This window comes from Ceratotherium simum, chromosome 21 (genome assembly GCF_057802395.1).
Source record: "Ceratotherium simum simum isolate JZ-2026a chromosome 21, ASM5780239v1, whole genome shotgun sequence".
NCBI classification, from domain to species: domain Eukaryota; kingdom Metazoa; phylum Chordata; class Mammalia; order Perissodactyla; family Rhinocerotidae; genus Ceratotherium; species Ceratotherium simum.
Genome location: NC_141920.1, coordinates 33,591,454 through 33,603,783, shown reverse-complemented (window position 1 = coordinate 33,603,783; position 12,330 = coordinate 33,591,454). Strand labels below are relative to the sequence as shown.

At 43.8% G+C, this 12,330-nt stretch overlaps 1 protein-coding gene across 4 annotated transcripts in view; it reads left to right on the top strand.

The window, feature by feature from the left end:
- FERMT1 (FERM domain containing kindlin 1) overlaps positions 1-11,440 on the top strand; it is a 41,203-nt gene extending 29,763 nt beyond the window's left edge. For all 4 annotated transcript variants that reach the window (XM_087445591.1, XM_087445592.1, XM_004433769.3 and 1 more), the window contains exons 10-15: positions 2,175-2,299; positions 3,073-3,179; positions 4,645-4,866; positions 5,739-5,863; positions 6,927-7,068; positions 8,717-11,440. In XM_087445591.1, coding sequence (XP_087301717.1) covers positions 2,175-2,299; positions 3,073-3,179; positions 4,645-4,866; positions 5,739-5,863; positions 6,927-7,068; positions 8,717-8,890 — 895 coding nt within the window. In that variant the 3' untranslated portion in view covers positions 8,891-11,440. The remainder of the gene's footprint in view (positions 1-2,174; positions 2,300-3,072; positions 3,180-4,644; positions 4,867-5,738; positions 5,864-6,926; positions 7,069-8,716) is intronic.
- Positions 11,441-12,330: the final 890 nt, after the last annotated feature.

Genomic DNA, 12,330 nt, shown 5'->3' with positions numbered 1-12,330 from the left:
TTTCCGTTGCTCGGCACAGTGCCCATGATCAGGTAGGTGTTCAAGAGATGTTTGACCCAACTCGTATCACCAAGGTGCTCGGCTCTGACTCACCTCTGCATATTGCGTGTGCAGTTGCTGCCTTCTAAATTTCTTTTTCCTGTTCCTCCAATCAAATTCTTATTCATCCTTCATTCTATGTTTAAATGCTATGTCCTCTGTAACTCACCACCCCCGCATCCTTGTTGTATGACTTACCATATTGTATTGTATTTATTTGTTTTGTGCATTTCCTTCTTTAAGCTATGAGCTCCATGAGGATTTGTGAGAATGTCTCATTCATATGTACATCATTCCCCACCCAGCCACTATCTCCATTTCTCCTTCCCCCTACCCTGCCCTGCCCCAGCCTCTGGAACACAGAATAGGAGCAATAATCATTAGCTTTGGGAATGTATGGAATCAGCCTAGAAGATGAACCAAACTGGAAGAGGATAGTAGAGGGAATATGAGAACTTTTAATACTCTTAAAGTCCAATTAAAATGGAGAAACAGGATTTCATTCTTAATTCTGAATAGAAATTTAGCTGCCTAGGACCAACTGAGACCTTACTATCTTTTGGTTATATGCTGTCTTTAGATTCTATTTTGAAAATACTATTAATTTTGGAGAATTTGATTCTTAGACAAACAATCTTTTAAATATGTTTTTTAGAATTATATTAACTACAACTATAACATGATAAATACTATTTTGATGCAGTGGTTTTCTAAATCCTGGAAATGTTAACTCCATATAAGGTTTTTCTTTTTTTTTTTTTTTCCTGAGGAAGATCAGCCCTGTGCTGACATCTGCCAATCCTCCTCTTTTTTCTGAGGAAGACTGGCCCTGGGCTAACATCCGTGCCCATCTTCCTCCACTTTATATGTGACGCCGCCACAGCATGGCTTGCCAAGCAGTGCGTTGGTGCACACCCGGGATCCGAACCGGCAAACCCCGGGCTGCCGCAGCAGAGTGCACGGACTTAACCGCTTGTACCCCTGGGCCGGCCCCATATAATGTTTTTCAATTTTATTTTATAATTTTTTTGTAATATGCTCCTGTAATACACTGGTTTTTTAGTGAACATCTTCTCCCTTATCCTTGTGTTAAGGATAACATGTTTTTAGCTAAGGAAAGACTAGTAGTAACATGGTAAAAGACTTGTGCAAATTATATATGAGTGGTAGTAACACCAAGCTTCCTCTCTTCTCCCCTTCTTGAAGGCAGAAATCCACTCATCTGGTGTGAGATACCCTGATCAACCCCCAAAGCCAGGATTGTTCCATTAAACCACATACAATTCATGTTATCTTTTGTTTGCCCATCTGTACTCCCTTCCTATTCCCCAGTTCTCTCTCACGTTTTCTATTTTGAATGATGCAACTGAATCCTGCCATTGGCACCACCGGCCTTGTCTAGCCCAGAGTACAAAGTTTTCTGGCCCCAACAGATGTCGCTGTTGGAGATCTTCCCCCAAAATATTTTTTAATAACAGTAGAGTCTACATAGATTAGCCGTAGATTTTGGTGATTTCCGTGGCTCACTGGGAATCCTCTAGTGGTTTCTCCTAACGGTCAAGAGGAAACTACAGAAAAGGTTGCTCACTTTTATGTCTGATTTTTATGTCGGATAACTTGACGGTTGTGCTGTCCATATGGGCAGCTTTTTCAGATGCAAGAAGTATACTGCAATTTCACATGTCGCCAGATTCGTGGGTGTCTCTCACATACATAATAATTTGTTGAACACTTCCATTCTGCCAAGCAGAGTGATACCCCTTTACAAAGATTAGCTTTTTCCATCCTCATAAAGCCCTGTGAGTTGGAGGCTGCTACTCTCCCCATCACACAGAGACAGTACACGTGGCCCGGGCAGATGAAGAGTCTTTCCCAGGGTCACACGCGTAGCAGTTACAGAGCCAGAGAGTGGCCCCGGCTTGTCTAACTCCTGAAATTTCACAGTAACTTCTACATCTCATATCAAAATCCCACTTTCAGTTTTTAGAAATGAGTTAGCAATTTGAAAATTATTTTTAAAAATAAAGACTATGTTGTTTGACAGGGTCTCTAAGAGCTTCTTGATCCGCTTGAAATTTTTGATGTCCTACATTTCTGGATGGTTGTGTCAACGCTTACTGTACCTTAATTTGCAGGCCCAAGAAGCTAGTATTGAAAGCTTTCAAACAATATTGGTTCGTCTTTAAAGATACGTCTATAGCCTACTTTAAAAATAAGGAACTCGAACAAGGAGAACCAGTGGAAAAACTTAATCTTAGAGGTAAGAGGGTCCTACATCTTGGTATGGCTTGTCATGACCCAGGAAGCAGATGGAAGCCAAGACTCCTACCCAAAGAAGCAAGGTTTACTTCCAGAGGAACCTCTGTATGTCACTGGTGTCAAAACAGCAGCCAGCCTGCGGCTCCTCTTCCCCGTGGAGCATGGACCTGAAATGTGGTCTAGTAAATGTGGTTATTTGCAATCTACAGGCCTTTCTTTCCCAGTGCTTCTAAGTCTATGAAGTGATGGTAACTGGTGTCCTAAGTGTAGTACGTGAGGCATTGTAGGATCCTGAAAAGCTTTCTGAATTCCGGAACAATTATGTTTAATTCGGTGTCACTTTAGTGCCTATTCTAATTTCTGCAAGTGGCTGTGAGTATGCTGGTAACTCCATTAACTGAAATATTTAATTAACCGGTGCACTCAATTCCCTTATCATTGTGACAATCAGAGAATTCCCTCTGCTTTGATTTGTTTAAAAGTTCATATTCATAATCGTTCCTCAGAGTTAGAATAGCCAAATCAATCTGAAAAATGAATTCAGTTGATGATATATGAAAATCATAAAAGAAAATATTTTTCTTTATCCATGTTAATTCTCATAAGTTTTATTTAGTTATCCTTTAATTAATGTTATCAACTTGCTCCTCAATTTTTCAGAAGAGAATCGAACCTGGGGGGCTTATGTTTAAAGTCTTTGTTTTAGACACACATCTGATATTTATACAACAGATTTCTCAGAACTCAGTTTTGTCCCTGCCTTTTATCATTCAGGCTGTGAAGTTGTGCCAGATGTAAATGTAGCAGGGAGAAAATTTGGAATCAAGTTACTAATCCCTGTTGCTGATGGTATGAATGAAGTGTATCTGAGATGTGACCATGTAAGTAAAACCACAAAAATGTTAAGTCACTTCACCTTTATTAAGCCTAAGGGCAAACCATCTGAGGTGTTTTCTCAAATCAGAGCACTCATCAGTCAGCTACTGCTTTGTAACAAACAACCACAAAATCATAATGACATATACCAATAAACATTTGTTTCTGAAACATCTGTAGGCAAGCTGGGGGTGGGATGATCCAGGCTGGTGTCAGCTGGGCAGATCTGCTTTGAGCTGTAGATCTGTCTAGGCTTGGCTCTGTGCTTCAGGTTAAGTTCATTGTATTTATTCTGGGACCTCGACTGCCTGGAAAGGGTCTTCTCATAGTGATGGCAGAAGCGCGAGAGGGGAACTGGAAACACAAGTCCTCCTAAAGCTTGGGCTCACAATTGGTACACTGTCATTTCCACCCACATTCCATTGCCCGAAGAGAGTCCATGGCTGTCCCCAAAGTCAAGAGGTGGGAAATTACACTCTGGCTCTGGTGGGAGGGACTGTAAAATTTACATGGCAAGGGTGTGGACACCAGGAGGGTGAAGATCGAGGCCAGTAATTCAATATACCTCACCTGCTGTTGCTGTGAACAGTGCCACCCTTCAACTGCATCCCCACGGTTTCTAGGACCACTCCTGTTCACTCTCTGAGGTAGAAAATGAGCACAGACTTTAAAGAACAATGGAAGCCACCGCAAATTGGTTCAGATCCCATCAGTGGACTTGAGTCCTACCATGGGATAGGCCAGGGTAGAAATAATGTGGGAAATCAGTTAATGATTTTTTTCTCATTTTCTTCTGCCAGAGAGATCAGACATGATATGAAGATGGAAATATATATCAAGGAAGGCTGTCGGGTGGTTTGGGTTTTCACCTGTCTGTGTTCCTTGGAGCTCCTTTGTGTCCCTGGTTCATCTTTTTTTTTTTTTTTTTTTTTTTTTTTGTGAGGAGATCAGCCCTGTGCTAACATCTGCTAATCTTCCTCTTTTTTTTTTTTTTTTTTTTTGCTGAGGAAGACTGGCCCTGGGCTAACATCCATGCCCATCTTCCTCCAATTTATATGGGACACCACCACAGCATGGCTTGACAAGCAGTGCGTTGGTGCACACCCAGGATCCGAACTGGCGAACCCTGGGCTGCCGCAGCAGAGCACACGCACTTAACCGCTTGTGCCACCAGGCCTGCCCCCCTGGTTCGTCTTTAAAGGCAAAGTTCCCTCCATGGAATTTATCAAAGCTGACATTCCTATGCTCTGGCCCCGTAGCATCTAGAAACTCAACACAGGACTCAAAAGCTTTTGTTGGGTATTAAATTAGGTGATTGACAGCCCCCAGAATGTGTGCCGCTTCACATCTTTCCTTGCTTGGGAGGTGAAGGTTTTATATTATGAAGGTGAAAGCCCAAGTCCTGCTCTGTTCCCGGCAGGGTGGCTCTGCACTTGAACTTGTTTCTCAGCCCTCTGACGTTTGCTGCAGGAGAATCAATATGCCCAGTGGATGGCTGCTTGCGCCTTGGCATCGAAGGGCAAAACCATGGCGGACAGCTCTTACCAGCCAGAGGTCCTCAACATCCTTTCCTTTCTGAGGATGAAAAACCGGAACTCAGCATCTCCGGTGGCTTCCGGTCTGGAAAACATGGACATGAATCCGGAATGTTTTGTGTCACCTCGGTGTGCAAAAAAACACAAGTCAAAACAGGTACTACTAATATTGTTGGGACAAGATTATTTGCAGTGAATTCTGTATTTTCTGAAATAAAATGAGGAATTAAAATGATTGAGGCCGTCATCATGAAAAATCATCTGATGGGGGAATTTGACTGTGGACTGGGTATTAGACAATATTAAGAAATTGTTAGTTTTGTTAGAGGTGACTGTACTGCTAACTGAACATGTCGATATTCCCAGATTTAATTTAATTAAAAATAAAATGTCTTGGGGCTGGCCTGGTGGCCTAGTGGTTAACTTCAGCACGCTCCACTTCAGTGGCCTGGGTTCACTTCCCGGGCACAGACCTACACCACTCATCAGTGGCCATGCTGTGGTGGTGACCCACGTACAAAATAGAGATAGGCAACAGATGTGAGCTCAGAGCAAATCTTCCTCAAGCAAAAAAAGGAAGATTGGCAACAGATGTTAGCTCAAGGTGAATCTTCCTCAGCATAAAAATAAAATTTTTTAGTTCCCACAAATTAAAATTTTTAATTATGGTTCCATAAAAGTGGGTTAAAAGTTACACAGATGAACTGAATCAAGTACAACCATTGTCAGTGGACACTCCACAGACCCCAGAAAGAGGGACCCAGAACTCTCCATCTGCATGAACCTTAGAAGCTTATGTTTTAGCCAGTCTGGTTCCTTCTTCTCTCCAGGGATTTACACGTCTTATAGAAAAAGAGAGGGGCAGAGAATGAATGAATGAATGAATGAATGAATGAGAAAGAAGTTTCTTTGTGGAGCTGCATTTGAGCCTTGCATTTGTTTTTCTCCTTGGGGATCTGAGCTAATGGGATGGTCATAGAACAGTCAGCACATGCTAAGGAAAGTTTGTTGTCTCCTGCTTCTGCTTAGCTGGCAGCCCGGATTCTGGAAGCCCACCAGAACGTGGCCCAGATGCCCCTGGTCGAAGCCAAGCTGCGGTTCATCCAGGCGTGGCAGTCTCTACCTGAATTCGGCCTCACTTACTACCTTGTCAGGTAATCACAGTGTTCACTTGCCTCTCTCACTTTCTATTCCATTAAAAGGACCTTTCTTGAAGCCCAGTATATTCTCATTTAGTCCAGGACACAGAACTCTTTTTATTTTAGAATACCGTCCTTTCACAAATGACTCAGCCACGTTTGGCTGCTCATAACCGTCTTTCTTCTGTTCAGAGTGCTTACCTGGTCTCCCTGCTTCTTCTCTTGTCCCCCTGAGTTTTCAGCTTAACAGCCAGAGTAATCCTTTTAAGATCGACATCAAACCATGTCAGGCCTCTGCTCAAAACCATCAGAAGGCATTCCGTCTCACTCAGAGTAAAAGCCAAATTCTTGCAATGGCCCTACAAGACCTCTTCTCTGGAATTTCACATCCTCTCCCCTCCTTCACTGTGCCCGGCACACTGGCCTCCTGGCAGATCCTTAAGCATGCAAAAAACAAAAATGCCCTGGCCTTTGCACTGGCTATGCCCTCTGCCTGCTGTCGTCTTTCCACAGATATCCATGTGGCTCACTCACTCATGGACGTCAGTCCTTTGATCAAATGTCTCTTCTCATTGAGATCTTCCTTGCCTCCCCGTTTAAAATCATAACCACCTCATTGCCAGTATTCTCTGTCCCATTTTTGTGCTTTATTTTTCTTCTTGATCTTATCTGGCATGTATATTTCACTTATTCATGACTCTCTCCCCCCACTAGAACACAAGCTCCGTGCAGTCAGGAATTTTCTATGTGTTTAGGTCACTACTGTGTTCCCAGTGCCTAGAAGGGTGCCTGGCATACACCGTCAGTGCTAATTTTGAATTGACTTAACCTCCTCTTATTTTGCTTTTCTCTGATGTCAGTTTCACTTAAAGAATGTCTGCAGAACAGCTTTAATTCTCCCCATTCTTCATATTCTCTATAGCACAATAAAAATACCCTTCTGTAGCAAGTTACTCCCTCATTGTCCATTCTTCAGAAATGATTTAGAAATGTTGGTATTAGATTGAAGAAGTTGTATATGAATGACCATCATATTACAGAAAGCTGTTGCTTCTTTTAATTAATTTTTTTTTTTCAGATTTAAAGGAAGCAAAAAAGATGACATTCTGGGAGTTTCCTACAATAGGTTGATTAAAATCGATGCAGCCACTGGGATTCCAATTACAACATGGAGATTCACAAATATGAAACAGTGGAACGTAAATTGGGAAATCCGGCAGGTAAAGTGAAAGTTTTTGGTATATTCAGGTTGAGCCTGTAAATGTGTGTTCCCTCAGAATTACAGATTATTCTGATTTTAAAAGGGTGTTCTTGGGCCGGCCCCGTGGCTTAGCGGTTAAGTGCGCATGCTTTGCTGCTGGCGGCCCGGGTTCGGATCCCGGGCGTGCACCGACGCACCGCTTCTCCGGCCATGCTGAGGCCGCATCCCACGTGCAGCAACTAGAAGGATGTGCATCTATGACATACAACTATCTACTGGGGCTTTGGGGGAAAACAATTAAAAAATAAAAAATAAAAAAATAAAAAAAGGGTGTTCTTATATTTAGAATTCAGAAAGCATAAGCTCATGGTAATTGTCTGCTAAAATAATCACATGCAATTCTGGGCAGTTTCCTAACAAGTATAGGCCAAATGCTTAGTCTGCATGCAGACTTTTCATACAGACAGACTCTAAAATTGCTGAGTAGTTTAATTTCCTTCGACTCAGCATAGGATTATATAAAATGTAGGCTGATAATTACTTAGCAGAAGCTACCTGAGATGTAACTGTCATGCAAAATAAATACAAAAAAGGCCTCATCTGACTGACTGCCATGAGGTCTAACTGGTTGAGGACTCAGAGGCTCAATTATCTACCTGGAGAGCATTCCAGTCCCGAAAGGGGAAAACTTCTAGAGAAGCAAGTGAGGTGCATGGGGAAGACTGAGAAGAGCTTAGCCTCTTGAGTTTAGGAGCCCTCGAGCCCTCAGCCTCCCATCATCTCAACGCTAGGAACTAAGTTCAGGCCAAACCTGTATCATGGGAAATTCTAGATGAAGTTAGAGGCGCCTTAGCATCCTGATGATTTAAAACAGTCTGCTGTTGCTGATATAGAGTCTCTTTTCCCCCATTCCTTTGGCATTCTCATTTTTCCAGTAGGAAAGCCGTCAACACAGAGGGATGGTGAGACTCACACTTTTTTTTTAAAAGAAACATAGATTCCTCTCATTGGGCTGTTAACCATCTGGGCACTCATTTGTAGAATGAAGGTCTGAGATTAGATGACTTCTAAGGCAGTGGCTCTAAACCCTTGTTGCATATTAGGACCACCTGGGGAGCTTTACAATGCCACTGCCCAGGTCACACCTAACACCAGTTAAATCCGAATCTCGGAGTGGGAGCTGGGCATCAGGATAATTTTTAAAGATCCACTGGTGATTCCACTGGGCAGCCAAGGTTGAGAACCAGTGAAGTCTCAGTTTCTTCTAGTGCTTAGAGTTTATGACTTTCAGCTGGGAAGGGGTGCGAGGCAGTAAGTGTAGGAAAATTCAGGTGGGCCTTTTAGTCTGCATTTAAAAATTCTGCAAAGCACCCTGCCCAGTGACAAAGGGAGTGCTTGAAAAGTTCTTATATCTAGATAAGAGACAGACAGAAAATCTCTGTGTTAGGAGTTAGGATGTATTGACACCACAAGAGGGCGCAAAGGGAACAAAGACACGTTTTCTATAAGCGTTTAACAGAAGTGGTGGTTTTTTGTGGATTTTTTCTGAGAAATCCATCTATAAGCCACCTCAGCAGTCCTCAGCTCTGGGGCCCTCGCCAGCAAAGCAACTTCTTTCTCCTCTTTCCTTGTCGGAGTTGAAGCTTATCTGTGCCTTCCTCTTCCAGGTGGCGATCGAGTTTGACCAGAATGTCTCCATTGCGTTCACCTGCCTGAGTGCGGATTGCAAGATCGTGCATGAGTACATCGGTGGCTACATTTTCTTGTCCACTCGCTCCAAGGACCAGAATGAAACGCTCGACGAGGACCTGTTCCACAAGTTGACTGGCGGTCAGGAGTGAAGCAAAGCAGGCCTGCTGGGCCTACACACAAAGGGCGAGGCAGAGGTGGTCCTCCCTGCAAGATGGGATCCGTGGCTTGCACAGTGTGTAGATTCCAGACTCACAGACAACGTATATTCACCACCAGTCACCGAGATCCTCGCCTCATATCAAACACTGCCTAGCACATCCCTTTCCTTACTTTGCTCTGTGCTATCAGCAGTGGAAGGGGCCTCAGTTGCCTTTTCTGTAAAATGGGTAGGTGGGAAAGAGGACAGTGCTCTAAGATTGCTCTAAGGCCCAGCATGTAGCTACAGTTCTGTGACTTGTAGAACCTGCCCGTTGCATGGTTAGAAGTTGTCCGTGTACTTATCTGCTTTGTTGCTAAGTCTGCGGAGAAGACAGAAAGGTTAAAAGCACATATAGCAAGGACACCTCTTATGCCACAAACTCAGGTACGAAAAAAAAGTATGTCTTTCCTTAACAGAACTGCTTTTAGCTCCTATCTTGTGAAAATGGTAGGAGTCCACACATACACTTTTTCCCTGGAGGTCGAGGTCTGGGGATGGTACCAGTTGGTGACAAGGGGTCAGAGCAGTGGCCCTCAATGTCATCAGTCCACAGTGACATCTACCGAGGTGACCACTGACCCATCTGGTCTTGGACATTGGTCCCCTCAGGTTACTGCGACCACCTGCAAGTCGCATTCCATTCCTGGGGATCCCTCAGCCACCTTTAAGTCCTTCTTGATGACATGGGTGACACAGAGGTACAGGGAAACCCATTCCTCAACTCAATTCCATGTCTGCACTGCTTCTACTCTGGGTTGGGGCTCAGGAAGATGGGCACAGTTCTCTCTGTTCATAAAAACCACCTTCCAAGATTGAGGCTTCCAGAGATGTCTCTATCCCAACTGGTCAGGAAGAGGAGGGCAGGCCCGTTCTCAAAGACCACCATGTTCAAGGTCCCGTGGCTTCCCCACTGGCATCTGTCTACAGGGCTTTTGGCTGGTCTAGGGGGTGGGAAAGCCTTGCCCTTATCATTCATCAGTATTCTGGATTTGGTGTCCTTTAGGGGAAAAGCCTTTCTTTGGCTTTTGTAAATCAACAGCCTATAATGGACTTTTTTTTTTTCTCTGCTTTGACACATGAGCATGGGCCAATTAACAGCTGCCTCAATTATTTTCTGTTTTGGTTTGTCAGCAATGGGAGGAGTGGGTTTTGAGAAGATAAGCAATACTAGGGGTAGAGGGAAATATCAGAGTATTTTATTATGTTATTATAAATATTCTTCTGTCACCCAAAGGACTGAGTTGCAAGGGTAAGGCAGAGGCTCCGTTTCCATTTTGAAGTTCCTTTAGGATGAGAATCTCAGGGGGCCTGGCCAGAGTCCAGATGCTCCAAAACATTAGCTGTTGCTTTATATTCCAACAAAGCCAATTGCGAAGAGAGATCTCGGCAAATTCCAGGAGCCTCATGGAGACAGAGTTGGCTAGGGAGCCCCATGCCCTGAGCCAGAAGTTGTCTCTGGAAATTCCTCTTTCAGCCTCTCCTTAGAGGTGAATGTTAATGAAGACTCCCCAGGCACTAGCTGAACTTCCGAGGCCTAGCTTAAAGCTCAGAGGCAGCACTTGGATAATCTGATCTATATCATAAAGAGCTTAATTTGAAATGTTTTATATAGAAACTAGTGCAGAGCATACTGTTTTAAACATGGTGCTGGTCATTTTTCAATAGCACTGGGCTCCATTATTTTAGAACCTAGTCAGGTCTTTAAGATTACATTGGGTCCTACATTATAAAATAATGCTCCTTGATGTCTCATTTGACCTGTCTGCTGCCAAGTGCAGCTCTGCATAATTTACCAAAGCTAGACCTTCAGTGCAACCCTCTTTCTCAGCATTTCATGGTTGTCTGACATTTCCATGAAAACGCTCAAAGGAGCTGACTGGTTTTAACCAAATTTCAGGGGAACATTTCTCCCACGACTACATAGCCACATCCCAAAGGAGTAAAGTGTGACAAGAAAACCTTAAATGCTGCTATTCCAAAGAGCAACTTAAGGACTTTTTTTTTTTTTTTTTTACATTGGGTACAAAAACCTTCCGACTTCCTGTGATGGAAGTGTGTGTGTGTGTGTGTGTGTGTGTGTGAGTGAGAGAGAGAGAGAAAGATCAGCCCTGAGCTAACATCCGTGCTAATCTTCCTCTTTTTTTGCTGAGGAAGACCGGCTCTGAGCTAACATCTATCGTCAATCCTCCTCCTTTTTTTTCCCCCAAAGCCCCAGTAGATAGTTGTATGTCATAGTTACAGATCCTTCTAGTTGCTGTATGTGGGACGTGGCCTCAGCGTGGCCAGACAAGTGGTGCGTCGGTGCGCGCCCAGGATCCGAACCCCGGGCCGCCAGTAGCGGAGCGCACGCACTGAACCGCTAAGCCACGGGGCCAGCCCTGGAATTTTAAATTAATACGTGCCTTTCAACTTTGTTTGCTTACTTATCTATACTAGATGGGGAAATCGCCATTTGTTATTTTATATGACTTTTTTAATTAAAAGGTTTATATGGATTTGAGTACCGTCTAGTTGTATCCTCTCCAGTCAGCTGTGTTTAAAAAGGTGACCATTTTCTCCATTGTCAAAAAAGAGTGCAACTTTCAGGTTTAACATGTACTTCTCATGATTCCAAGATTCCAGTTCATTCTCCCCACTGGTGCGCAGAGTGGCTGATCACATGGGGCCTTAGAAACGTCAGAAATCGGCTTAGAACCCTCACTTAACTGTTGGTTTCTACCTTTTGGAAGAAGCACCCGAGAGTAAAGAAATATCCAGAGGCAGAGGAGCAGCAGAGGGCATCCCATTTGATGGCCAAATGTCAAGGGCATTTCTTTGATTTAGTGATAAATGGTCCATAACAGGTAGTGTTACCTGCAGTTTAGATATCCCTTCATGTAATTCTCACATCAACCTATAGGGGACAGGAACAGCTTGCTTTCTCTTTTAACAAAGAAGAAAACAGGCTCAGAAGGTGAAGTAATTTGCCCAAGTTCATCCCACCAGTAAGCAGTGGAAGCGGGATTCAAAGTCAAGTTAGTCTCACCTCCGGAGATCACTAAACTTACCCAGCAAATCCCACCCTTCCTTTTCCAGCCCTGCTCAGCCTTGGAAGTCCTGCCCCTACCCCCGGACCCAGTGCAGGCCTCCCCTGAGCTCAGTGTCGCCATGTCCGTCACACTGGTAGGAAAAGGTGAGAGGTAGTAGGGGATTGGCTGCCCCAGAGTTAGCTAGGGAACGTGGGGGTGGATCAGAAAGGCCTGGGAGCCAGAGAAATGAGTTGCCTAGTGAGTGTTTTGTTTTTAATGCTGGGAAACTTTCATTTTCAGTCCCACGGTTGAAAAAGTAAGCAAATTAGTCTTTCATTTGAAAACTCATCTTTGGGTTGTAGGCACTAGAAACCAGGACATC